The sequence below is a fragment of the Aspergillus tubingensis genome (assembly GCF_013340325.1).
Source record: "Aspergillus tubingensis WU-2223L DNA, scaffold_2, whole genome shotgun sequence".
NCBI lineage: Eukaryota > Fungi > Ascomycota > Eurotiomycetes > Eurotiales > Aspergillaceae > Aspergillus > Aspergillus tubingensis.
The window spans coordinates 249,055-274,811 of record NW_023336276.1 but is presented as its reverse complement, the minus strand read 5'-3'; the positions used below and the strand labels follow the sequence as shown (position 1 = coordinate 274,811).

Here is a 25,757-nt window from a genome sequence, read left to right as displayed (position 1 = left end):
TCGCCTGAGTTGAGTAGAGACAGTGGACATTTGGTGATACTACTAAGAAAGCTAGATGAGTCGTAGCACCCACGGAACTCCGTCCAGCAGTGGCACCATTGTTCGCGTTGCTATTTTAATCTTGTAGGCTGAGTCCATTCAAAGAGCGTCTTCGAGTCTAAGCCTTGGACGGACGTAAGACCACACACTGACCATTTTCACTAGGCCATTGTATCTTGAGGACCTTTACCGCAAGGCCCATCACACATATCTCTATCCTGATACCATTATATCATATGCTAAATGCGACCAGTTCCTGGGACGGGGGATAAGACCCTGAATCTAATGAACCATGGACAAAAGTTGCCAACGATCCAAGGACTGGGAAATTACTTCAAACAGGCACTAAGCCTGTTCCTGACTGCTGCCCCACCGTGGCCCTTGGTTCCATTGGTTGGTGGTCGGTTCTTGGCGCGTGCATTGCCCCCATGCGGACTAGCCTCGCCCATTTTGAGGCCAGCGATTCCCTCCATCTCCAGCAGATCCAATTCTGGAGACAGTCACGATGTTCGGATCAGAGCCTGAAAAAAGGTCGATCAGTTCAGTAGTTGCAGTGGACTATCCCTGAACTGTTCCAACTGCAAATCCTGATAATTCAGCTTCCTACCAGCTTATACGAAAGGCCACTCTGAGATGGAGAACTATGCTAATAATAGCGGATCAGTTCTTCTTATTTGACCCGTGACCCGTTGGAGCTGAATCTGTGCTTTTACCGACCCAGCCGATCTGAGACACAATGGTTCGCTTAGCTACGATAGAGGATCCAGCATAGAGCACGGAGGACGGAGTAAATAGCACGAATGATCTTCTCGCATCAGCCATCTGAGCTGCATCCGACAGCCGGTGTCGCATTAGACACAACTAAGTCCAGCTGCCGCTCGAATCCATGCATAAAGTTACCGTTGGCATTCCGATTCCTAACATTAGAAATCGGGCTTGTCGACGCATAGGCTATTCATACCAGGCTCGCCGGTCTATCCGTTGTCTTCAGCCAAGATGCAGAGTATATGCACATAAGCAATGTTTGTCTGCATTTGTCCAGTTATGTACTCGCATAGCATCACATTCATATCCAGAAATCTGCATCATTGCTTGCTGCTCACAGACGAGACCCTCGACTTGGCACACTGCTCACCACCCCAGCACACTCAATCTCCACATCAGTCCCCATTGGCAATGTCTTGACCGCAACGCATGTACGAGCCTAGGTTCGTCAGTAAGTATGTGACTCTGCCTAGGGGCAATCAGGCGGAACGCACCGGCTTCGGATCCGCGAAAAAGGAACTATAGACTTCATTGACAGCGGCAAAGTCATTCATATCAGCCAGGAATATGTTGACTTTCACGGCATCCTGGAGACTAGAGCCGCCTGCTTCAAGGACGGCACTCAGGTTGTTGAGGATTTGTTTCTGGACCTCGTTAGCTGAGTAGCTTTAGGCCCACCCTTGGTCAGGGATATTTATTTGGGTTATGTAGGAATGAATAATGTACCGTTCTTTCTTGGATTGATCCCTCAACCATCTTGCCTGTAGCAGGGTTCACGCCCACCTGCCCAGAGCAGTAGACCATGTCGCCAACGACGATGCCCTGGGAGAGGAATGGCGGTGGGAGAGGGGCCTTTTGGGTGCGGATGGGGATTCTGGTTGCTTTGGACATCGTGAATATTTTAGATGCTATAGTTTCCTCTTTGTTGCAGTTGATATAACCTATATTGTTTCCTCGAAAGGCAGTAGCGCTTCGGAATATATACCTGGGGAAGGGCGAAGGTTGATGATAAGCGGGGAAGTTGGAGGAGTCGCGCTTATCATGAGTTGTGACCCACCGAGATGTGACTAAGAATGCTGGCGATAATGAGGAGATCATGCACACCACAGAGGTGATACCCTAGAACAACTGCAGAAGGTTTAGGTGTAGACTCTTCAAGTTTGTGATACTACAACATTGATACGTATTAAGTCACTTTAGAGTTGTTGGTGGATCTGGCAGCTAGTACCAACTGGTTAGACCAACTGATAACCGTGGCACAACTATATATGTTCCTCACGACCGCCAATGTTGCTCTCTGGGAACAACACCACAACCCTATATTTTGTGCTCCAAAGCACATCACACAAGAACCATTTAGCTCGACAGAACCTCACCAATATATTTCACTTCTGTAAATCTAACACAATGACACTCACACCATCTCCTCCAGCTGCATTTCAACATCACATTCACAGCTTTCAGGCAACGCAACCACGAACTTCCTCATCTTCAAACATCTTAAACGGATCAGTCTCCGCCAGATGTCTCCGCATTAGCAGATATCACAAACGGTGCACGCAGTGCACGCAGATTCACTCTCCCAACACAAGATGGCCTTTGCCACGACGACTGAACACGTCCACAACTCATCTTTTGAATGCACTCTGTGCTACAGGATGCAGACACGTCCCTATCCTTCTTCCCATCCTCATTTTCCTTCTATGCATTCGTGAACCACCGCAATCATGGATCCCCGGGGGATGCGGAAGAAGGTGGCCGAAGCAACGGCGCGTCTCAGGCTCTCCAAAGCCAGGAGGGACCTCGCGAAGCTGAAAGCTGCGAAAAAGATGATTGAAGAGGAACGAGCAGAAGCAGCTGCAGAAGAAAGAGCTGCCGCGGAACTTGACAATACTGAATACATCAGATGGCCAGCCTTCAGAGTTATGGAAACGATCCCCGAGATCTCTGAGACAAAGTCCGTTGATATCCAAGTCCACGGCATGAAAGCCAGGGTTTATCTAAGCCGTCCTGACGAAGATATCGTGCCTCTGCGATACCTCAAGAGAGCAGACAAAGATAGTGAGTCTATATACCCATCCAAGCGCATATAACACTATCCATATCATGGCACATAGGTAAACGAACTCAGAAGGAGCAAAGCTAACTCAATACTAGAGATCGTCCACCGCGCTGTCTGGATCTTCCGCAACGCCAGAAATGGACGTCGAGTCAATCAGAATAAATGGCCTACCCTCGAGACCATTTTCTTCGACGTCTTCCGTAACCTCAAGAATTCTCCTCAGTGGGATAAAGGTCTCTTCGAGGACGAGGCAGGCAGTGCCGCTACCTGTCCAACCAACCTTGACTTCAGACAAGCACGTTACAACCAAGACAACGTACTTCATGCTCTCATATCCGAGTTGTTCTTTAACGTGGATGTCATGCACCCGACTTCAAAGGCCATGCTCTGGTTCCACCTTTAGTACGTAACAACATCAGCCCTAACAGACCCTGCACAGCAACAATACACTAACCTCATCATCTCCCATCCAACCAGCCCCAAAGTCATGGGAGAATATCTCGAATATTGGACCGGCTACAAAGAGAAACGTCAAGACGGACCCTGTACCTCCGGCCGCGTCGTCGTTGATTATTACCCCGATGCTATGTACGCACGCACTGTCCTGCCAATGACAACTGTATGGTCTCTCCCTTAACCCTCCTACGCCACCTCCCCAAAAGACAAATCCAACCCACTAACACCCCTACCACAGACCCTCACCGACAACCAACCACTCCACAAAACCCTCTCCCAAAACTTCCAACTCCACCTCGGCCAACTCCTCACCAACCTGCACCACATGCACATCCATCGCCACCACCTCCCCGACCAAGAAGTCTTCCTAATCAACCTCCACGGCAGCAGACTCCACGTTCAACGCGCCATCTTCCCCAGTTCCAAGATCTCACGCATCTACTGCAAAAAGTACAAGCCCGTCGATACTTCCAACACCGAACTGCACACTTTCAGCGCCGGAGACGCCACTCGTCGCTACACCGAGCAAGATCTCGAGCACGATATCGATCAACTCGATTGGCTACACACTCTCAAAGAGGAGAGAAATGAAGCTCCGGACGAAGATGACGCCCCCGTGTTCCGCGTGCTCGCTAGCAAGGAATATGACCTCTGGAAAAAGAGTGACTGGCATGCTGCGTTGAAGTTGTTGGCTGGCCTCAATCGTTATTTGATGGGCGGCCGCGCTAAGTGTGGTGTCATGCAGAATATGTTTGAGAAGTTTCCGCTGGAGGAGGAGTCGCAGCCTGCGGAGTCGTCATCTGCGGCTAGGCGCTGAGGGGGTGAGGGCTGATGGGTGGTGGTGGTGGTTTTGCGCTGCCAGTGCGATAGGCGTTGGGGACGGGACGTGTTCAATCTCTCGTCTTAACTTTTCTTTTCGGTACTCTCTTTCTTCATGGCTTGCACTTTGCTTGGCTTTTGCTTTGCTCTTCGTTGGGCCTTTGCTTGCACTTGGCTTGCACCTTGGCTTTGCTTAGATTTGACTTTGCTTTGCCCTTGCTTGCACCTTGCTTTGCATTCACCTTTGCATTTGCTTAGCCTTTGCTCGCACGTTGCCTAGCCTTTGCTTTGTTTTCACTTTGTCTTTGCTAGCTCTTTGTCTTCGTTTTGCTTTCTCGTCTTTTGCTCATACCAAATTGATGTACTCATAGCATAGCGGGAAGATGGCGTTAATGGAGCAGATAGCGTAGCCTAATTATCAATGGAAAATGTGACTCTAGTTACAGAGAGGAGACGCACTACATATTACATACTCGTTATGGTCATGGCAAAAATCAGCTCGAATAGTTATACAGAATTGTGCGAAGACATCCAAATTTAGTCTCCATGACGCCGCTCAGACTCAAAAGCCGTGAAAGCATCAATACCCCGTCCATCCTGTCCTCCCGTGCGGAAGTATTCGACAACAACACCTATGGCGTAGCATGTTCCTGCGGTAGCTACGCCACTGAACAGCATCCTGCGTAGAGCCTGGCCAGCTCTTGACTGTCGTTTCGAAGAAGAGCCTTTAGCCTGTGAAGTCTCGTCTGGAAATTTGGTCTGATGATCAGGAGCTTGGCTGGAGAAATGCTCCTGCGGTAGCTGAGTAGGTGATGTAGATTGTTTCAAAGGTTCGTCGTTTTGACCGTCGGACCTAGCTTCAATTTTGCCGGCTGCTTTGGAATGGAGAGCGGCACTGTCGTGCACGGAACTGCTGGACTTTTTGAAAACAAGGATATCCCCACCACCGGAAACAATTTCGTAACCATCGGTACGCATTCTTGCAAAATGGGGTAGGAACTTGGCAGGGGCATTCAGGCGACCTAGAATTTCTGCCGGGTGGGTTGTCTCGTCTGAAGCCTGGAAAGACGAGCTCGTCTCCGCCTCGTTTACTTGAAGGGTCGAGGGATCATATGCAAGGACTCTATAGGTTTCACTTGACGGGCTGCCAGCGAGCGGCTGCTCAATGGTAGTAGTTCGATCGAAGTCCTTGGTAGCTTCCTGCTTTCCAGACTGGAGTACCTGTGAAGCTTCCCGACTTTCTGCAGTTCGTTGATTGGGCTGTACACCAACGTCTGATTTCTCTGGCATGATGGCCTCGTCAGATGCGCCGAAAGTCTCATGCTTTTGAAACTTGCTTCGAACGCTCTGGGCGTCAATGTCACCAGCGGGATCGACAAATGAATCGAACCTATCGTCGAGAGATTGACGGATCTGCTTCTCAATCTCAGGGTCAATACTAGGCTTAGCCAAGTATTGTGAACGAATATCACTGGCATTCAGGATGTCTAAATCCTCCTCCCTCTCTGCTTGCACCCTGTCTTGTTCGTGTGCTGTACTTAGAGGACTTTCAGGCGCCTCTAGAGGTCTCATCGAAGCCTCATTGCTTGGTTGATCTCCAAACGAACGACTGTTGACTGGCGCTTCTAGGTGATCATAGGTGACGCGTCCACCGCTCATTGTGAGATCCTGAAGCTTAGGTTGATCGGCCATGATCGCTTCTGAGAGACTGCTAAGTTTCTCAGACACATCTCTCTGGTCTTTCATAGTATCATTTGATGGCTCCAAAGCTTTGTAGCGAGCTTCTGTTGGTAACTCCGGTTTCTGCACCTCAGGAGGTTGGAAGGGCTCATCCGCGACTGGCGCCACCTCAACACGTTGTTGCGATGTTCCTTCTGCCCTATCGTTTCCTGATTCTGTTGCCGGCCTAGGCTCTGAAATTGTTCGTTCAAATGGGGATAGATAGCCGGTAGGCCCAGAATGAGGCTTCTGGGCCCCGGCCGATGTATCAATGTCGTTCCCGCGAGAATTCTTTGCTGTGGCCACCGGCTGCTCAGTATCCTTGGGTATCATGCGGCCACTAACAGGGTCGAATTCATAGTCTGGTCGACCCGTCTCTGATACAGTCTCGTCTGAAGATGGGACCCTACCACTCACGTCTGATTGTGGCTTCTTGGGCGATTCCGAAGAGTCCTTCGAGACTGCAGTAGTGGCCTTTGGGCGTGCTGTTGTATCCATGGTGCTTTCCGACTTGTCAAGACCTAGGAAAGAACGACAAATGGAGGTAAAGGCATTATCAAGCTTCTCGAAGGAGCTAAATGGCTGCAACCTTCTTCCAAATAATGCTGCGTAGGGATCCTTATCAATCTCCCTCTTGATCTGGTTCATTCTCTCCTTGATGCGGGACCTTTCGGCCTCCCAAAAGTCACCCTTGATACCATTTCGCTTGTAAAATTGAAAAGACTTTTCTCGATCATAGCCCGGTCCGTAACCTCGGAACCCCCATGGATTCTGACTTTCGTACACGTTCGCTTTCCGCGGACGTGCGGGCTTCTCACGAAGCTTCGAAAGACAGTATCGTCTGTGCTTATCTATCTGCTTCTCCAAATACTCGTAGTTTATCCTCTCGCCCGGACCGCGCCATATGTGACGGCGCTGGCAGGAGGACTTCAGATGTTGAGATGGCGCGAAGAGTATGGCTTGGGGATAAGCTCTGGCCAGGGCCGTGGAACGTCTGACGGCCCTGATATTTGCAACTGCGGTTGTATATATCATAGTTGAGGCTCGCAAGGACTCTGTGTTTGAAGTATATAAGCTAGAATAGAAGGACGCTAAGCAAGGAGTGATGAAGCTCTTCGACCACGACGTCAGACCGGATTCGGACGGCCACTGAGCTGTCTTCGGTTACATCACAGGGGACGATTAGGGGTCAGGAGGGCCGCTACAAGGACAGTAACCACAAAGTAGAAACTTTTATCTGAGAGATAGCTAATCAGTTTATTGGAAAGAGAGCTAGAATACTGATGAACGAAGGATGAGAGTGACTTGGAAGTGCAAGGGAGGGAGAGAGTTGGCAGCTGATAAGGCGGAGAGAGCTCCGATAAGCCAATCACGGGGCAAACGCGGGGTTGTCGGTCTAGAACTATGCCTCAGGCAGAAACTCAAAGTAGAAGTTGCTCGCTCAGAATCATCATATGTGGGATTCTTAATCAAAATTCCCGTCATCTCTATATGTCATGGTTGTCTATGCTAACTTTTGCAAGTCCTAGATCATCCAATTCCTGCAGGTCTGGGTCAGACGCAATATAATTGAACCAGAACCGGAGCCCCTCAATTCCCTGTTCTCTGCAAAGGACTCCCTTGTCCTCTGCCATTTCCAACTCCTCCGCTGCAACGCCCACACTCCATTTGAATCGCTGTGCCGCCTCCTGTGCGGTCACGGCACGTCCAAACAGACGCCAGTCCCAGGCTACCGGCTCCGTGGGTGGCACTTGACGGAGCTCTGCCATCCAGTCTAGCAGCTGCCGAAGGGTCTTCTCATCAGTCCAGTCGTATCGTTGCACAACAAGCAGTCCACTCCTGAATCGACGCAGACGGACTGGCAACTTCAGTTTCTCCCATAGCTCCGCAGCCTTCTGAAAGTCCGAAGGACTGACGAGCTCGACCCCGTTTCGGGACCGGTTGAAGATTGCCCACAAGTCGATAAGACTGATAATCCCGCCTTCTTTCTGTAAGATGCCCTTACGATCGTCGGTTAGATACTCTGCTAGATTTCGTGACAGTTCCGACAGATATAGGCTCTCTGCCCCGGACCCGAGCATATCTTTCGTTGTCACCATACCCAACGCCGCCGCTGATTCCGAAAGGACGGCGCTAGTTTCAGCAGAGCTCTCGTCACTAGCCATCCCAGACTCGCGGGCTAGCGTCTCAGCAAGCGCAACAATATGTTTCGCCGATGCCATAAGCGCTTCGAGATCCTCGAAAGCATTGCCAATGACGAGCTCATTGTTCTTACGAGCCTCAAGCCCTCGTCGCTCAAGCCCCGCAATGCCAACTCCCGGTGAGCGAGGCTGTGATGCTCCAGGGCCGTTCGCTAATGCAGGCACGGCTAAACCTTGAGCTTCGAGGCTTGACTGCGATGGTTGTTGTGGCACAGGCGGAGCATTGTAAAGAAGCCATTTCCGCTGGATCAAGGCGCCCTTCAACCTTTCAAGAAATATCTTTTCGCCACCTCCACGGAATGATAATTTCATGCAATCTTTGATTTGCTTGCTCTTTATACTGCCCTGATCAAAAACAGGGGCCGGGGATTCCGCACGGTAGTGATCGCCATTGGTGACCTTGAGGATATTTGCAGAGACCAAGGAAGCTCCACACATTTCACATTCAATGAGAGACGGATGGTTGACGAATGTGCAGCGAGGACATGACACTTGGGCACCATTTTGTGGAATCGTTAGGTTCTTGGGGCCATTATTCCCAAGTGAGGACTCTTGCCCAGGTTGAGAGATGGGTGGCGTCGCAACAGTACTCTCGCGACTTGTTGCAGCAGTGATTGCAGCCTTAAGGATAGTCGCAAAAGGGGGTTTGATACCACATGCCAGGCAAGGAGGTATCGGCGTGGACGCGGTAGCGGTGGACGGGTCGAAATTGGAGGGCACGGGATTGGAAAAGGTGCATATAGGGCATACCCATGTCGCATTCACGGGTGGAGGAAGCCCCGCACTAGGATGAGACACGGACTTTGGGGTCAGGGGCGACTGCGATCGAGAGGGACTTGCGCCAGCGCTTTTCGACCGGTCAATGTTCTTCAGCGGTTTAGGGTATAGCGTAATCTTTGGAGAGGACTTCCAGAAGCTTGCCTATGATACATTAGATTTCAGGCCAGTTTGCATGATTGAACCAGCACGTACTTGGTACTCTGTTCTATCAATATCCTTGAGGTCAATGCCAACTGAGTATTTCCGCGGCTCATCAACTGCTACATAACAGACACGATGCGAGGTCAAATAGGCATGGCCATTCTGATAATTGGGGATTTTATATTTTCTGATCATGGAAGAGACATTAACAGTCAGCAATTGAGAAGATATATACTGTGTCACTAAGGCTCGGTTCCAGAAGAAGTGAAATAGACCCAAGCATGGAGACCGCCGATGCAGCAGGTGAAGTAACAACCGGCTACTCACCCTTCGTACAACCCCACCGCATCCTGGACAAAGAGTAAGGTCTCGTCGGGCAACAGCGAGGGGCGAAGCGCAGTTGTCAGATCCAAAGGCTTGAAGAACATCTAGTAAGATCAAGCAGCATCTCTTCACGATTGAAAGGGTGAAGAGGGGCAGAGTATACGAAAGCGAGATGCCTTGGCGCTGGTTGTATTGCTCGTTATCAGTCAGATCGGCGTGCTGATGTAATTTGTCTATATTGGGTAGGCGGTATCTTGTCTCCGTGCCAAGACGAAATCTCCGCCACCGAGACAAGTCAAGTGGGATCCAGCGTCACTAAGCGAGTCTCCCTCTCTCTCTCCGCTCATCATCCTTATTCACTCACCCCGAAGCCTGGAGAACATACCCCTGTGGATAACTTACATATCATCTTGCCCCTTGTCTCGTTAGAAACAGACCGGCCGACCTTTATCTTCTCTTACATTCAGTGATACCTACTCGGCTCTGTTGGTGTAGGAATATGTTCTGACTGGCTCGAATCAAATCATCCGTAGTTAATACCTCTCTTTTCTGATTATCATCACTCTTCGCATTTCTTTATTGTCCCTTTTTGCACTGGCCCCTAAAATAGATCCTCTTTTCTTCATTCATCATGAGCTCCGGCATCCCACCATGGCGTGTTGCGGCTTCAGCCACCGCTACCACCTCAATTCACTCTGGTCATGGTATGCTTCTCTTCCCGCCCGTGATATTTGTTCAGACTTGACTAACGTGGCAGCAGTGGCCCCAGCTTATATCCCAGTGCAAGCACGCCGTAGTATCGCGCCCACAAAAGCCACCAACCCTGTTCCTTCTTCTACACCCCCGACGACGTCTGCCGATGCCGCCACCCGCAAAAAAGTAGAATTTCCAGAAGCCGTCCGCAAATATGTGCAACGCAGCTTTGCGCCCGAAAACCGCCTTCCCACGGTCGACCGGAGTGAGATGGAGGCGAAACTCAAGTCGGTCATCACGGAGGCAGCAGAGGGTAATATGCTCGATAAGATCGACTGGGAAACCCTGCCTCTGCCGCAGGTCATGGTTCAAAACGACCGCAACATGGTGCTCGCCAGCCCAGGTGTCTCGACTTGGGCCACATTTGGGACACATTCGCCGAAGAAGTCCAGCACTCCATTGGTTGACCTATCGAAGAAGAGGAAATCGGTGGAGTACCACGGAGACGCGAGCAGCTGTCCACCATGGAGACAAACTAACAACCAGAATGCCTTTGAAGACCGAGTCACTTATCCTTCCACAGACAAGCGGCAGAAGATGGACAGTAAGAACCCAAGTAAGTCAAAAGCTAATCTGGAGATGCGGAGGAAACGTTTCGAGGACGCACAAGGACGACATGGATCTTCACCCTCTTCCCGCGGTGCATCACCCACCCCCAATGCAAACCAAGGCCCTGTTGTCGGAAGGTGCCAGGAGCTCGAGAAGAATTACTTCCGCCTGACTTCTGCACCGAATCCGGATACCGTTCGTCCCTTGCCGGTCTTGATGAAAACATTAGACCTACTGAAGAAGAAATGGAAAAAGGACAACAACTATGGCTATATCTGTGATCAGTTCAAATCCCTCCGTCAAGATTTGACTGTACAGCATATCAGGAACGAATTCACTGTCAGCGTCTATGAAATCCATGCCCGAATTGCCCTAGAGAAAGGTGACCTTGGTGAGTATAATCAGTGCCAGACTCAACTACGAGCGTTGTATGCACAGCAACTTGGCGGTCATCCTACGGAGTTCAAGGCCTATCGTATCCTCTATTTCATCCATACCCGCAACTGGACGGCCATGAACGATGCCTTGGCCGATCTAACTGCAGCAGACAAACGGGATCTTGCTGTGAAACATGCGTTGGATGTCCGTTCCGCTCTTGCTCTTGGGAACTATCACCGTTTCTTCCAGCTTTATCTCGACACCCCGAATATGGGGGCTTATCTAATGGATATGTTCGTGGATCGTGAGCGACTTTCTGCACTTGCAGCAATTTGTAAAGCGTAAGTTTCTGTTCTGATTCTACGTGTGACGGCCACTGACCTTGATAATACAGGTACAAACCTGATGTAAACATCCGTTTCATTACTGAAGAACTTGGTTTCGAGTCCGACGAGCAGAGCGCCCGCTTCATTTTGGACCATACTTCGGAGGACCTCCTCCAAGAGAAAGATGGCGTGGTGAGACTGCTTACGGGTGGCAGGGCCGGCCAACTGTTCGAAGGAGCCAAGGCCGAGGCCCACCGAATTGTCGATATCAAGGGACAGATCTAAGTTCCGTATCTCTCGATTTTACTTATTTTTTCTTTTCCTCCTTGCAACCTGCGGTTTCACTTTCACCTTCCGACACCCCTTTCACCATTCTGGATACTTCTAGCACACCCCAGCTTTCCCCTATTCTGTTCGTTTCTTCAGGGCGCTTGGAGTTCTGTTCGTTTTATTTCCTTGCTTCCGGCATTAGAGGCGTCCTGCATTAACCGCTTACGATCTGAGTACATATACCCATTTTGACTTGAGGAGGATTGGTAGTGCACAGAGAAAAAAAAGTCGATGGATGGAAGGCAGAAGTGGGTATAAGGGAAGGCGTCTGACGTTTGTTTGATAACATTTCGGTAGCGCAGCTGTCAATACAATGATCATTGTCAATTCTAAAACACGAAAAGTATGGGCAGCAGCCCCATTGTACCCACCACGGCGTCAACTGATACAATCTGCCTACTTTGTAGTATATTAAAACGGTCATCATCATCCTGCCCACTGCGCCAATTTCAACCCCCTCTTGAACCTTACCACCCACCCTCAAACCAACAAAATTCCCCCCCCCCTTAAACATCAGACACATCCATTCACCCCAACATTATGTATCCAACAGGACATACAAAGTACTCACCACCACAATCGACCCACAAATGAGGGGTACGTCAAAAACAGTCAATAAGCAGTTACATAGATACCCCGCACCTCATCAACGCAAGCGAGATGAGATCAAAGTTACATGAAGGAGGAAGTAAGTCGACCGTTAGAGGAAGATCTACAGTGATAAGTCAACAATGATCTATGTATGTATGTATCTATCTATCCTCGTACATGATACATGACACTATACTATACCCAGCTAGTTAGTAGTTAATCCACTAAATCTGACGAGTCGATCTCTCCCACTCCTAAGTAGATTGGTAGTAGATAGTCCTCCCTCCCCCCACCGGTCTAGACCCGTACTTTTGGGCCGTTTCATAAAGTACTCAGTACTTACTGTGGTAAGTGAATGAGTGAGTGACCATGCATATACTTTCCGAATCAAGTAGGTAAGTAGATAAAACCGTTAGTATCCGATGGTGGCAAAAACCTGAAAAGACGAGACGAGACGGAAATCAAACCCGATGATCAGCTGTAGATCGATTTCGATCATCGCGAGGTAGATAACTCCTGGGGATAAGTTACTATGTACTCCATACATTAGTTATCTTACTACAATCGGAGGGGAAAGGAAGGAGAGGGGATGGAAGAGTGCATATGACATCTGGAGAATGATATATCAGATTTGCAGGATGATATGATATGGGGAGCATCTGCACGAGGCTGAAGATGGTATATGGTATAGATGCTGTTTGGATTCGTCAGATGTGGGTTGTTTCAGTGCTTGTTTCATGGCTATAGTATTGAGGGCTGAAACAATATGGTAGTTGGTGCTTTTCACGTGGTGGTAGTGCGGGGTTTACCATAGTATAGTAGTAATGAATGGTTAAAGACATGATTCGCTACGAACACAAAGTAACAGCAGGACTTGATCTATGGATCGTGCTTCACATTAATGGGCTGAAATTACGCAATATCCTGTGGTACTGGCACAAAGTACTACAATCGGCTGTGTGCTTTTTAGCTCAGCTACAAAGTACTTAACTCAGCTGGCTGGTGGGCTCGATGGATGGATGGATCGATTTTACCCACATACATCCAGAGTGGCGAATAATACTAAGTATGATCTGATCAGCTGTGCGCTTATTCGGTCCAGCTATCTAAGTACCTACTAGATACTTTTGTAGGTAGCTAAGCTGCTGCAGTGTGCCTCGACTACTGTATCTAGTTAGTTAGCTACCTTTATCTTCTATCGGCTACTAACGGCAGATGGATAGACTGAAATTCTATTTTGTGGTGTGGCGTTGACTTCAGCTTTCGCTTGTTCCGCGTATCATCTTGTTTTTTTCTTATTTCTTATACTCGCATATACGAGCAATAACCTTATGCGGACGGCGTCTGGAATAAGCCCGGTTAGGGATTTGACTGGGTGCAGTGACTGGGCTGTCTACTACCTGCAAGGGTGGTGTGTCTGTGAATGTGGATGAGGTGCAGGGTGTACAAGGTTTTTGAGAACTGGCTTGGGGGGAATGGAATGGATCTAGATGATTTGTGTAGTAGAGTGATATCTTGCTTGGAGAATCCATGTCATAATCTGCAGCTGGGATATGCTACTACTGTAGGTACTGGAGGAGACGGAGATCGCGTGCATAATATGTCTACTTTTGTAGATACGGAAGTGAATTTTTGAGGCTGGATGCAAAGTACTAGACCTTTTAAAATCTTGCTCGAAAGAGCTCAGTCGTCCCTTACAGCCTCGGTCATATTGGAAAAAGTGCGGATATACCTCTCTTTCTCTCTTTGCCTTGCCAACTAGCATTTGGGTTACAGCATTGTTGGGATCCAAACTAATCCATCTTGAGACGGAACTCCGGGGGATTTCCTTCAGACCTGATCATCCTCCATCTATACTAGATGGAGAAGAGACCCTGTGCCGATCCAAACTGATTGGAATTAGTGTAGGAAATGTAAAGCTGGGTTGGGTTGACTGGATTGGGTAAAATCCAGGCATACAAACCATGGATGCGTTTCCAGCCTAAGTACCTTTTTCCCCGTCCGAGCTCCTTTTGCAGAGTTTCAGGCTCGGAGGTACAGCGGTACAGGGGAAATGATAGTCCAGGAGATGGGTAAATTAAAAAAAGATAGAAAATTGGGAGCAGTTCGTCCCTTTCCCATTTTGTCTTCTCCGCTTATTAAAAAAAATAAGATTATGAAGTCGTCGGGGGTAATTAAACTCAGCTACAATTAATCGAACAAGTCTAGATACTCTGTAGAACTGGTTACTAACTAGTTGACACCTGAATCAGCCGGCAGTTGGCAGCCCTCCGTTAATTAAAAAGGAAGGGCACACAGACCACAGGAATGTGTGTGGTGTGTGGTGTGGATGGGCAAACTCGGTGTGTGTGTGTGTTGAACCCACACACACCTTCTTCCTTGCCCACCCGAGCAGCCCAATGACCATTCCTGCCCTGCCCGGCGCAACTCAGGTACGCTGGACCGGGGCCACTTGTGGCCCATACACAGTACGTACGCGCTGGGCTTTTGGTTTGTCTCCTGCAGAATCTGGGACACACACACACCACAGTGACCACACACAGGGGCTGCGAGCCATGGTTGATTTTATTTCTAGTCTGTTCGGCTGATTCTTATCGCCTATCGATCGGGCGGGTTTCCAGCTGGACGGTGCCGGCCTTCTATACCACTCCCGGTTTAATGCGACGGGGGGAAAAGGGAATTTGGGAGGGGCGGTGGTTCACTGCTGCCCAACTGCGCCCAGGGGGAGGAGATATGAAAAGTAAAATAAGGGAAGTGAATAATGAACCCACCTTGAACTAACTGACTAAAGGGAAAGGGGAAAATCATAATCAAGGAATAAAATCACTAACAAGAAAGAGGTAATAGAGTCAGGGATGACACTACCAACAGGGCTGGAAGCAGAAACAAACTAAGGAGTCTCAGCTAACTAAGTATTTACTTCCTAGTCCCTTAGCGACCAACCAGGGTGGACATCGGCCGTCATACCTTACGCGGTGCATCCATGCAGACGGCCGGGGAGCAGCTCCCGGTCTGCTGGTTGACTGGTGAATCGACTAAATAAAGGATTTTTAGGCACACAACCATCTGCTTTGGCGTCGAAGCTGAAGGAATTGACATTGGTGGGTGAGAGAATTTATTGGATTTTGTAGGTGAGTGAGTGAGTGACTGACTGAATCTGTATGGTGTGCTTTGTAGATTTTGGGTCTTGATTGTTGGGATTTGATTGATGTATGGTATGTATTGAGGCAGGCAGCGTTGGGTAGGTTATAATATCATTATATTGTCTCCTTCTGAACCGCTCTTTTGTCTTGTCTTGTCTCGCAATCTTATGGATTTTCCTCATGGATGATTTGCCCCCATCACAATCACAATCACAATCACTTTTCACCAAGCAGTTTGAGTTTGTCGTCATTTCCTCTGTTAGTCTAGGTTTAAAAAAAGAAAGTGAAGAAATAGACGCACTAGCTTCAAGGACCAGGCGATCCGAGCAGAAAACTAGTCCAGCCAGCCAGTCCAACGTCTATCACGATCTGCTACAAACCGGACATTGCCTTCCTTTGTTGGTAAGTGTATGTGCCTTCAACCGGCGGATGAAGTATCGCGCTCTGCCTTTTTCACTTTTTCACCACCACCTCCTTTAATCCCAGTTCATCTGGTTTTATACCCGCTTGTAACCCTTCTTTGGATCCTTCCTCGAGTTCGGTTTACTGCCACGAGGACAAAACCAACGCCATACTAACCTCCCTCATCTCCAATTCGCAGGTCGGGGAACCAACCAACCGGGACGAGGGTGCTGGAGTACCCGCCACAGTTGAACCAGCAGTTCGATTTCTCGACGGCTTCCATCCTTCACACCCCACGACGGTCCATGCCATCCGGCCACTAATCCACTCAATCCACTTATTTGCCTCTCCTTCGTCTGGGTCACAGCCACCAAGTGCTCCCGCAAAGTGGTGGTAGGAGTCAGGACGGCCCATTATTCTCCTATCGCCGTGCCTTTGACTCGACCGCTTACTACTACTTACTTCTTGCCTCTCCCACCCACCATCATCATCGTCATCATCGCCGCCAACTTTATTATCTTCCGACTTCCATAACCGGTTGTGTCGCAAGGAGCAGGCGAACTATCTGGTAACTCAAAGAAAAGGGAAAAAATATTAAACCATTCTGCTGGGGGGAGGACCTTTCCAGAACACTGCAACCCTGGGAACCTTCCGCCGAGCTGTCACGCGTGGATCCTCGTCATTGTCCACCCACTGAACCACTCCAGCGCACCCATTCTATTCCCATCCACCCATCCATCCATCCATCCATCCTCAGGGGCGGGGGGAACACCAAAGGAAAGCGGGCCGCTTTTTTTCTGTCCCAGTCGTCGCAATCCAGAACTCCCCATACCGGCTCGTCCGTGGTAGTCCTGCTCGTTTGAGGGCGAAAAATAGGCAAAGAAAGACCAGCAGAAATTAGGAGGCCACTGCACTGTCACACTTGTCTGGGTTACTTGCAGACCAGCGTCTAGGGAGTTACTCTAATTTTTCTTACTATAACAACATATCGCCGCTGACAACCGTCCGCTCTATTTCATCCATTGACACTCCCTCTTGTCCCTCTCTCTGTCTCTCTCTCTATTTCCCTATCAAACCCCAGGCTATTTTGTCTGTTACTATCTTTTTTACTGTATCACTTTAAAACGCTCCTTCATTGTTCAGATTTAAAGTTTTCGTCTTACTATATTTTTTTCCTTTTCTTTTACTCATCTACCCTGTCTCTTTTGCCTCATTCGTCTCTCTCAGCTGCTACCCGGGATTGCCGCCCATTCTCTTGTTCTTTTGGTTTCTTTGTATTCCAACACATCCCATCGCCGACAAGACCTTCGAGTTTACAGTGATACGCCTGGACCGGGGTGGCTGACAACGGGCATAAAGTGGATGATCAGATCTTGTCTGCTGCAGGCCTCGCTCAAACTACCAAACCCTACTCGTCCCCGTACTTACGTCTTGCCTTGCCTCGGCGGCTGATCTGGCGTTCCCGACCACCTGTGGGCACGGCCTGGCTAGGTTGACCTGCCTAGGGAGTATTATTCATTGATTCATTCCGACGTTCATTTATTTAGTTTCGCCCGGAAGGAGAATTTAGCAAACTAAATAATGAAGGTACGTACATCTATCTGTTCCAAGCTGGCAAACCCGCCTGCAAGCAAACCCCTCGTTTTCCCGCCCCTCGTTTATCTCGATTGTCGCTTGTTCCGAGCGCCCTCCTCCCCGAAAAATTAGCACCTTGATTTGATGACTGTGGCCCTTCCCTTTCTTCTTTCTGACTGGGAACGATCATTATTGCCGCGCGCAATCTATCGGCTCTGGACTAATCTCCAACACCGCCAATTAATTAGGCCATTCGACGCTCTCTCAAAGGGGAGAAAGATCCCAAACCCCACCACCACCACCATCTCAGTCACCATAGTCACCACCACCTTTCTATTACTCCAAAGTCCGCCATCGCCATCCTTCCGCCAAAGAAGGTGTGTTACACCCTTTCCTTTCTTTAATTTTCCCCTTCACTTTTTCGCCTTATTTAATTTTCTTTCCATTTTTATTTTTTCCATCCCTCTCCGATTCTCAATTTCTATTTCCACTCTTTCCATTTCTTTGCCTTTCGGATCCCTGGTTGATCCCACCCTCCCCTCCTTCCCCCCCCTGCCTTTACCCCTCCTTTTCTTCTATAGTCGCATCCTTCAAAAATTCATTTTGGGGTTGTTTGTCGATTGTAATTGATTTCTCTGCATGTTATTCGCTTTCGTTCGCCGACATTAGTCGAGCAGCCTATCCTTGGCGACCCGTTGTTGACCACATCCCTGTGCTGCGCGTAGGTTATCAAAGCGCTCTACGATTACCAACCGGAACCCGGGAACTCGCAGGAACTCGCCTTCAGCAAGGGAGACTTCTTTCACGTTATCAGCAGGGAGGACGACTTGGACTGGTACGAAGCGTGCAATCCGCTCATCCCTAGTGCGAGGGGGTTGGTTCCCGTGTCCTTCTTTGAAGTGATTGGCAAAAACGAGAGACACAGCGCCGGATCGGTGGACCATCATAAGAAGAAAGAGCCGCACGACTCAGGCTTCTCCGATCGAGCTGCCTTCCCAGGTACAGACTTCATCAGCAATTCCTCCCGCAATAGCTTTCAACCCAGGATGTCGCAGTTGGGGAAGGGCTCGAGTGCCATGGTCTATGGCATCGTTCAGTACGACTTCCAGGCCGAGCGACCGGACGAACTAGACGCCAAAGCTGGCGAGGCCATTATTGTTATCGCCCAGTCGAACCAGGAATGGTTTGTCGCCAAACCTATCGGTCGCCTGGGTGGCCCGGGTCTCATCCCCGTTTCCTTCCTCGAACTTCGCGATATGCAGACAGGTCAAGCGGTCACCGATCCGCTTGAAGCTGTGAGGCGTGCCGGCGTGCCGAAGGTGGAGGAATGGAAGAAGATGACGGCCGAATACAAGAACAGCAGCATCACGCTGGGCAAGATCGACTCCGCTGGTGGCTCGTCGATGCAGTCTGTCACGTCGAGCATGGACAAGATGTCCATCGGACGTCAGAGTCAAATGAGTCAAAATGGCCAGTCCCAGGTAAGTCTCCAATGTTTCCTCCTTTTGTCGCATCCGCGACTCGTGAGGACTGTCGCCCTAACCTTTCGTGCGATAGGGCTACCACACTCGCAATGCCAGTAAAGGGTCGCTTGTGCAACAAGTTTCGCACCAGTCGCAGCAGAGTTATCACCAGTCATTGATGGCGCCAATCGCGGCATCTATTCCCCGGTACTGCTTTGACAACGACAAATACTGGTACATCATCGAGGCCAAAATGGAGGACGGTCGCTGCTGGGAGTTGGCCCGCTACTACCACGACTTTTACGATTTCCAGATCGCACTGTTGACTCAATTTGAGGAGGAAGCCGGTAACCGTGGCAAGCCGCGCACGCTGCCGTATATGCCCGGACCAGTCACCCATGTCACGGACGCCATCTCCAACGGCCGCCGACAGAATTTGGATGAATATATCAAGAAGCTCTTGGCTATGCCGCCCCATATCTCTCGCTGCCAATTGGTCCGTCAGCTCTTCGCTCCCCGCCCCGGCGACTTTGAAATCGATCCCAACGCATTTGGCGAAGAGACCCGGTTCTCCGGTGGCTCGCATCATTCCTCGGCGAATGAGCCGTCCCGGAGCGTGTCGCGCCAGTCGTCGCAGGCACCGATTGCCGTTCACACCGAGCGCAACTCGCACCAGCGCGGTCAACCCTCCCTCTCACTTTCAAATGGCGCGCCACCCCCGATGAACCGCCAACCTAGCTCGTTAACGCAGGTGTCGACGTCGAGCGGCGGTGCGATGAAAGTCAAGGTTTTCTTCCAGGACGACCTCATTGCGATCCGGGTCCCGAACGACATCAGCCTTCAGCAGCTCAAGGAGAAGCTCACTGATCGTCTAAAGATCCAAGATGAAATTATGGTCCAGTACAAGGACGAACCGTCCGGGACGTACGTCGACTTGGCCACGGACAGTGACCTGGACACAGCGATCCAGCGGAACTCCAAGCTCACACTATATGTTGGACTTGCATAGAAGCGTTATTTTATCACCCTCCGTCTATATCCCGATAGATCTGTCTGTCATTTTTATCAGTTTCTTTTGTTGTCCGAATATTGCACCCGTTTGTGGCGGTGCATCGGGTGTCCCGGTGTTATGGTTATTTTTCCTGTTGTCTCTGGTCATCAGCCTCTGAGCGGTTGTTATTGAATCACGAGGTTGATGCTTTGACAAGAATGACATGTCTGAAACGTTTACGCCATCATGTACTCTTTGTTTGTTTTTTTGAAGCTGCACTTTTCTGTTGTGTGGGCCATGGCTGATTGTTTACCCTCCATACCCTGTTACTGTGATGTGCTATTGTCTTTTGTACATAAGTCTTCTCTTGCATATATATTCTAGCCGTAGGCTACGACACCTACTGTTTACCATCTGCTTTTTGTGCCAAGTAGAACACATGGTAGGGAACCAATTACCGTTCCGGCGTTCACAATAAACGAATGATCCACTCGGCCAAATAAGGCTTTGTCGGCTCTAAATCTGGGGGCCGATCAGTTGCCGCTCTCCGAGTCACATGACAGACCATCGGAATGCCTTTTCTTGTTGCTTCGGTTCCTTTTCGCCGCGGAGTTCTGCTCTTCCGGTCAATATCGGGGCTCTTCAGAGGACTTTCTTTCTCACTTGCATACTTGCATTCGACCCGTTGAGGCGAGTCGACCTGTACATACTTGTCAGCGCGTGCATTCCTGTTGCCCTCTTCAGTGTCCACTTGTCTGTCCCCGCTTCTTCGCCGCGTGGGCGCCGCACTTGACCGTCTCATTCGCCGAGTAATTGCCGACCGAACAACCTCGGGTTTAAGTCTCCACGACTTTGTCGCAACGCACATTTGATCAGACACACCCCATTTTCCCATACAGTTTTCGTTATACGCAACGTCCATGAGCGGATCCTCGGCGAAACTGTGCGCGGACTACCTGCCCGGCGCACTGAGGGCTCGGGGCCCTCTTTTGCGTGCCGTTCCTCGGGGCACTCGCCGGCCTGGCGCCAGGGAGTATAGACGGGGTGCTCATGGCGCGAACAACTCTCGCTATCGTCCCTCGGTGACGGCTCACCGAGTACCGGTCCGTGATACGGTCGATGTGAGGTTGTCGCAGGGCCAGTATGCGCGCCGCTTTGCGACAGCCGCCGAGGGGAAGGCTGTGGAGGGCGACGCTGCAGCTGGGATGCAGGGTGGTCCGCTGGTGGAGTATGATGCTCGTGTACAGCAGGGTCGCTTGCGAGATGATCCGTATCAAAGACGTATGTTGGATTCCCATGTGAATTGGTTGTCGGAGGTCACTCCCGTAGGGGGGAGAGTCTGAATTAATGGCCTTATCTTGATTACACACGCTAACATGCTTGAATTACAATGAACAGAGATCATCGAGCAACTGCAGGACCTGTATGAACGACTGCGATCCTACAACCCCCCGCCGGTCGTCCAGCCAAGCATCGAATCCCTCGACCCCAAGCCCAAGTCGTTCTTCGGCTCGCTGTTCAATCGCAACGCAAAGCAGGAACTTACAATCCCCGAATCCCTCCCCAAGGGACTGTACATGTACGGCGACGTAGGATGCGGCAAGACCATGCTCATGGACCTGTTCTACGAGACCCTCCCACCCAACATCAAGACCAAGACCCGCATCCACTTCCACAACTTCATGCAGGATGTGCACAAGCGCATGCACGTCGTCAAGATGAAGTACGGCAACGACTTTGATGCGCTGCCTCTCGTGGCAGCTTCCATCGCAGAGGGCTCGAGCGTGCTGTGTTTCGACGAGTTCCAGTGCACAGATGTCGCAGATGCGATGATTCTCCGAAGGTAGTACACCGACTAGCCTCACCCAAACCACAACCATTACTCACAGACAAAACCCACAGACTCCTCGAATCCCTCATGTCCCACGGCGTTCTCCTCGTCACCACCTCCAACCGTCACCCCGACGACCTCTACAAGAACGGCATCCAACGCGAATCCTTCATCCCCTGCATCAACCTCCTCAAGACCGCCCTCGACGTCATCAACCTCAACTCCCCCACCGACTATCGCAAGATCCCCCGTCCCCCAGCAGCCGTCTACCACCACCCGCTCGGCCCAGACGCCGACCACCACGCCCAGAAATGGTTCGATTTCCTCGGCGACCCCATCAACGACCCCCCACACCCCGCCACCCAAGAAGTCTGGGGTCGCAAGATCCATGTACCCCTGGCCAGCGGCAAAGCCGCCAAATTCAGTTTCCAGCAGCTCATCGGCAGCGCTACCGGCGCAGCAGATTACCTAGAACTCGTCCGGAACTACGAAGCCTTCATCATCACTGATGTGCCGGGCATGAACCTCACCCAGAGAGATCTGGCTAGACGGTTCATTACTTTCATCGATGCCGTCTATGAGAGTAGGGTGCGTTAGCCCCCAAACCTTTCCTTCCCCCTAAACAACCGCCCAATACCAGTAAAACTAACGAAATGAATAAACAGGCAAAATTAGTCCTCACCACCGAAGTCCCCCTCACCAACCTCTTCCTCTCAGCCGACGACGTCAAATCCACCCTCACGGACGGCAGCAATGACGACGGCGCGGACCTCTCCGACGCGATGCGCATGATGATGGACGATCTAGGCTTGTCGATGCAAGCGCTCAAAACGACCTCGATCTTCAGCGGTGATGAGGAACGGTTCGCGTTCGCGAGAGCACTGTCCCGTCTGTCCGAAATGGGAAGTAAGATGTGGGTGGAGCGCGGGTTGGGAGTGGGAATGGATGCGGATCATGGGAAGAGTGAACATGATGCGTATTTGAAGGCGAGGAGTCGCTGGTCGGAGGATAATATGTGATTTTCCCACCACCATCATCCTTTTCTTACTCATCTTTTACCTGAATTTTAGAGGGGGGAGATGTTGTTGTTTCTACTATCTAGATTAGATGGTTGCTGGTTTCTTCGTTGCATATACTATATACTTCTATACATACGTGTATACATTTACAGTTGCATTTACAGATCATAGAGAGCTTAGTTGAATATTATGGTGATGGAACTACGATTTTTGCATTCAATATTCATTAACACAGATTGAATAATGTTGTTGACTTTACATACTCTGATAAAGCTAGGTAGAACATGACGTCATTAACCCACCCAACGATCAACCAGGAACTTCAAACAAACAAGTCTGTCTATCTATCAGGGACAATCTAAGTTTTCTCCACTCTCAGCTGAGTGCTCTTGTCATATTATAATTGAATTCATTGCCATTGGCCAAGAGCATAGGCGATGGCTCCTCTTCGATGGAGACTGTCAATGCAGGGAGTGACTGAGTGGACTCTAGTGCTCATCACTGACATCATGAGTTCTTCTCTCTTCACAACCATAACTGTGGACCATTGACAGACAGCGTTGCATCATGGTTCCGGTCCAGACTACGCAGTCCCTGATCGACTGGGGGTATTGATTACAAGTGCTTAGAAATAGATTGGTCGGGTTGGGGCGGATGGGTATATAGGTATATAGTATCCCAGGCTACTATCTTCTGAGAAATAGATTTCTCATCACTGTATACTTACTACCAGTGTGAGCGACAATACTTGACCATGGCCAGCGAACGCTTCAACATGACCACCAAACAGGATGACCTCGCTCGGGACACAATCCAACTATCCGGAGTTCAGCCCATGACCACCGATTACGGGATCAAGATCTCGGATCCTGATCATTGGCTTCGCGTCGTTGATGCGCAGCATAATGGTCCTTCGTTATTGGAGGATCCGATTGCGAGGGAGAAGGTATAGTGCCTTATTAAATAGTGACAGTCCTCTGCTAGAGTATCGACTGACCAGTGCAGATCATGCGCTTCGACCACGAACGGATCCCCGAACGAGTCGTGCATGCCCGCGGTGCTGGAGCCTTCGGAACCTTCAAGCTCCATAAAGCCATTCCTGATCTCTCCTCAGCCGGGGTCTTGAATGACACGGAGCGCGAAACGCCCGTCTTTGTGCGGTTTTCCACCGTCCAGGGCAGTCGGGGGAGTGCGGATACTGTTCGGGATGTTCGGGGCTTCGCCGTGAAGATGTATACTGCTGAAGGGAATTGGGATATTGTGGGGAATAATATCCCGGTCTTTTTTATTCAGGATGCTATCAAGTTTCCTGATGTTATTCATTCGGTTAAGCCGGAGCCGCATAATGAGATTCCTCAGGGACAGAGTGCTCATAACAACTTTTGGGATTTTCAGTATATGCATTCAGAGACGACGCATATGCAGCAGTGGGTGAGTCTTTTCTGGTTTGTTTGTTGAATGGACAGCTGGCTGATTGGTTTGCTAGGTCATGTCGGATCGTGCTATCCCTCGTTCTTACCGTATGATGCAAGGCTTCGGTGTCAATACCTACTGTCTGGTTAATGACAAGGGGCAGAGGCACTTTGTCAAGTTCCATTTCACCCCGGAGCTCGGTGTTCATTCTCTCGTCTGGGACGAAGCGCTGAAAATTGCAGGTCAGGATCCGGACTTCCATCGGAAGGATCTGATGGACGCCATTGAGGCAGGCCAGTACCCCAGGTGGAAGTTCGGCATCCAGGTGATTCCAGAAGAGAAGAAGGATGACTTTGAGTTCGATATCCAGGATGCAACCAAGATCTGGCCGGAGGAACTTGTACCAATTCATTACATTGGACAACTGGAACTGAATCGCAATGTTGACGAGTATTTCCCCCAAACCGAGCAAGTGGCTTTCTGCACAAGTCACATTGTACCCGGTATTGACTTCTCGGACGATCCCCTTCTTGTGGGCCGCAACTTCTCCTACTTCGATACGCAGATCTCTCGTCTGGGACCTAACTGGCAAGAATTGCCAATTAATCGTCCCGTATGTCCGTACATGAGCCTGGTCAACCGGGATGGTCAGATGAGACACCGCATCACAAAGGGCAAGGTGAACTATTGGCCTAACAGGTTCGATGCGAATCCCCCATCCTCTCCAGCTCATGGGGGATTTGCGACCTACCCTGAGAAGCAGCGTGGCGTGAAAGCACGTGCACTGTCAGAAAAATTCAGCGAGCATTTCAACCAGGCCCAACTGTTCTACAACTCCCTCAGCCCCATAGAAAAGCTTCATGTCTCCAAAGCATTCTCCTTCGAGTTAGACCATTGTGACGAGGAGATCGTGTATAAGCGTCTTTCAGAACGACTGGCTGTCGTTGACCTCCAGCTGGCTAAGACTGTTGCGAAGAATGTCGGAGGCAACACGCCGACCAAGGCACCAAAGGAGAACGATGGAAAAACATCAAAGGGCTTGAGCCAATTCGACTACCTTCCTGACAGCGCACATATTGCTACTCGCCGAGTTGCCATCCTGATCGCAGATGGCTTCGACCTCAACTCATATGGGGACATGAAGAGCGCTTTGCAGAAGCAAAATGCATTTGTATTCACCATTGGATCCCAGCGCCAGGGTGTCACCTCCGAATCAGGGGAGAAGGTGATTCCCGACCACCACTTCCCAGGAATGCGTTCCACACTCTTTGACGCGACTTTCGTACCTGGTGGAAAGCACGTTGATGTGCTGGCGAAGAACGGCATCGCTAAGCACTGGATTGCTGAGTCTTTTGCACACTTGAAGCCTATTGCTGGCATTAACGAAGCGGTGGACTTCATCCGGAAGCAAATCAACCTAGATGCGGTCAAATATGCCTCAGATGGTCAGGTTAAGGAGAGCTATGGAGTGGTGACTGCCCATGGCGCACCTGCACAGCTATTGCAAGTATCGTCCAATATTGGTAGCGAGAGCAAGGGATTCATCGACCAGTTTATCTGGCAAATCTCGAGGCACAGGAACTGGCAGAGAGAGTTAGATGGCTTGGTGGATGAGATCGCTGCATAGTAGAATGTCGGTCAACAAGTATTTATGAGATAATGAATAGCGGTCCCTGATGTTTGTCAC

The 25,757-nt window shown here is 50.0% G+C and overlaps 8 protein-coding genes across 8 annotated transcripts; 5 read left to right on the top strand and 3 right to left on the bottom strand.

Annotated features, from left to right (window-relative positions):
• Window positions 1-1,138: 1,138 nt before the first annotated feature.
• On the bottom strand, window positions 1,139-1,695 carry AtWU_00645 (YjgF-like protein; the record flags this gene model as incomplete). Its single annotated transcript, XM_035495760.1, has 3 exons — window positions 1,139-1,243; window positions 1,299-1,448; window positions 1,531-1,695. 3 exons carry the CDS (start codon window positions 1,693-1,695, stop codon window positions 1,139-1,141), a joined length of 420 nt encoding a protein of 139 aa, XP_035351653.1.
• An 836-nt stretch (window positions 1,696-2,531) lies between these two features.
• On the top strand, window positions 2,532-4,139 carry AtWU_00644 (uncharacterized protein; the record flags this gene model as incomplete). Its single annotated transcript, XM_035495759.1, has 4 exons — window positions 2,532-2,865; window positions 2,962-3,268; window positions 3,344-3,485; window positions 3,561-4,139. 4 exons carry the CDS (start codon window positions 2,532-2,534, stop codon window positions 4,137-4,139), a joined length of 1,362 nt encoding a protein of 453 aa, XP_035351652.1.
• Window positions 4,140-4,678: 539 nt separating this feature from the next.
• On the bottom strand, window positions 4,679-6,895 carry AtWU_00643 (uncharacterized protein; the record flags this gene model as incomplete). Its single annotated transcript, XM_035495758.1, has 1 exon — window positions 4,679-6,895. One exon carries the CDS (start codon window positions 6,893-6,895, stop codon window positions 4,679-4,681), a length of 2,217 nt encoding a protein of 738 aa, XP_035351651.1.
• A 452-nt stretch (window positions 6,896-7,347) lies between these two features.
• AtWU_00642 (ESCRT-II subunit protein VPS36) lies at window positions 7,348-9,410 on the bottom strand (the record flags this gene model as incomplete). The annotated part of the gene is made up of 3 exons (XM_035495757.1): window positions 7,348-8,982; window positions 9,034-9,169; window positions 9,310-9,410. The coding sequence occupies 3 exons, from the start codon at window positions 9,408-9,410 to the stop codon at window positions 7,348-7,350; spliced, it is 1,872 nt and encodes a 623-aa protein (XP_035351650.1).
• Window positions 9,411-9,937: 527 nt separating this feature from the next.
• On the top strand, window positions 9,938-11,597 carry AtWU_00641 (SAC3/GANP domain protein; the record flags this gene model as incomplete). Its single annotated transcript, XM_035495756.1, has 3 exons — window positions 9,938-10,010; window positions 10,067-11,327; window positions 11,381-11,597. The coding sequence occupies 3 exons, from the start codon at window positions 9,938-9,940 to the stop codon at window positions 11,595-11,597; spliced, it is 1,551 nt and encodes a 516-aa protein (XP_035351649.1).
• Window positions 11,598-17,359: 5,762 nt separating this feature from the next.
• AtWU_00640 (phosphatidylinositol-3-phosphate-binding protein BEM1) lies at window positions 17,360-19,825 on the top strand (the record flags this gene model as incomplete). The annotated part of the gene is made up of 4 exons (XM_035495755.1): window positions 17,360-17,365; window positions 17,602-17,730; window positions 18,079-18,834; window positions 18,911-19,825. The coding sequence occupies 4 exons, from the start codon at window positions 17,360-17,362 to the stop codon at window positions 19,823-19,825; spliced, it is 1,806 nt and encodes a 601-aa protein (XP_035351648.1).
• A 902-nt stretch (window positions 19,826-20,727) lies between these two features.
• On the top strand, window positions 20,728-22,657 carry AtWU_00639 (AFG1 family ATPase; the record flags this gene model as incomplete). The annotated part of the gene is made up of 4 exons (XM_035495754.1): window positions 20,728-21,088; window positions 21,206-21,650; window positions 21,710-22,226; window positions 22,304-22,657. The coding sequence occupies 4 exons, from the start codon at window positions 20,728-20,730 to the stop codon at window positions 22,655-22,657; spliced, it is 1,677 nt and encodes a 558-aa protein (XP_035351647.1).
• A 754-nt stretch (window positions 22,658-23,411) lies between these two features.
• Window positions 23,412-25,697, top strand: AtWU_00638 (catalase-domain-containing protein; the record flags this gene model as incomplete). The annotated part of the gene is made up of 3 exons (XM_035495753.1): window positions 23,412-23,603; window positions 23,663-24,088; window positions 24,144-25,697. 3 exons carry the CDS (start codon window positions 23,412-23,414, stop codon window positions 25,695-25,697), a joined length of 2,172 nt encoding a protein of 723 aa, XP_035351646.1.
• Window positions 25,698-25,757: the final 60 nt, after the last annotated feature.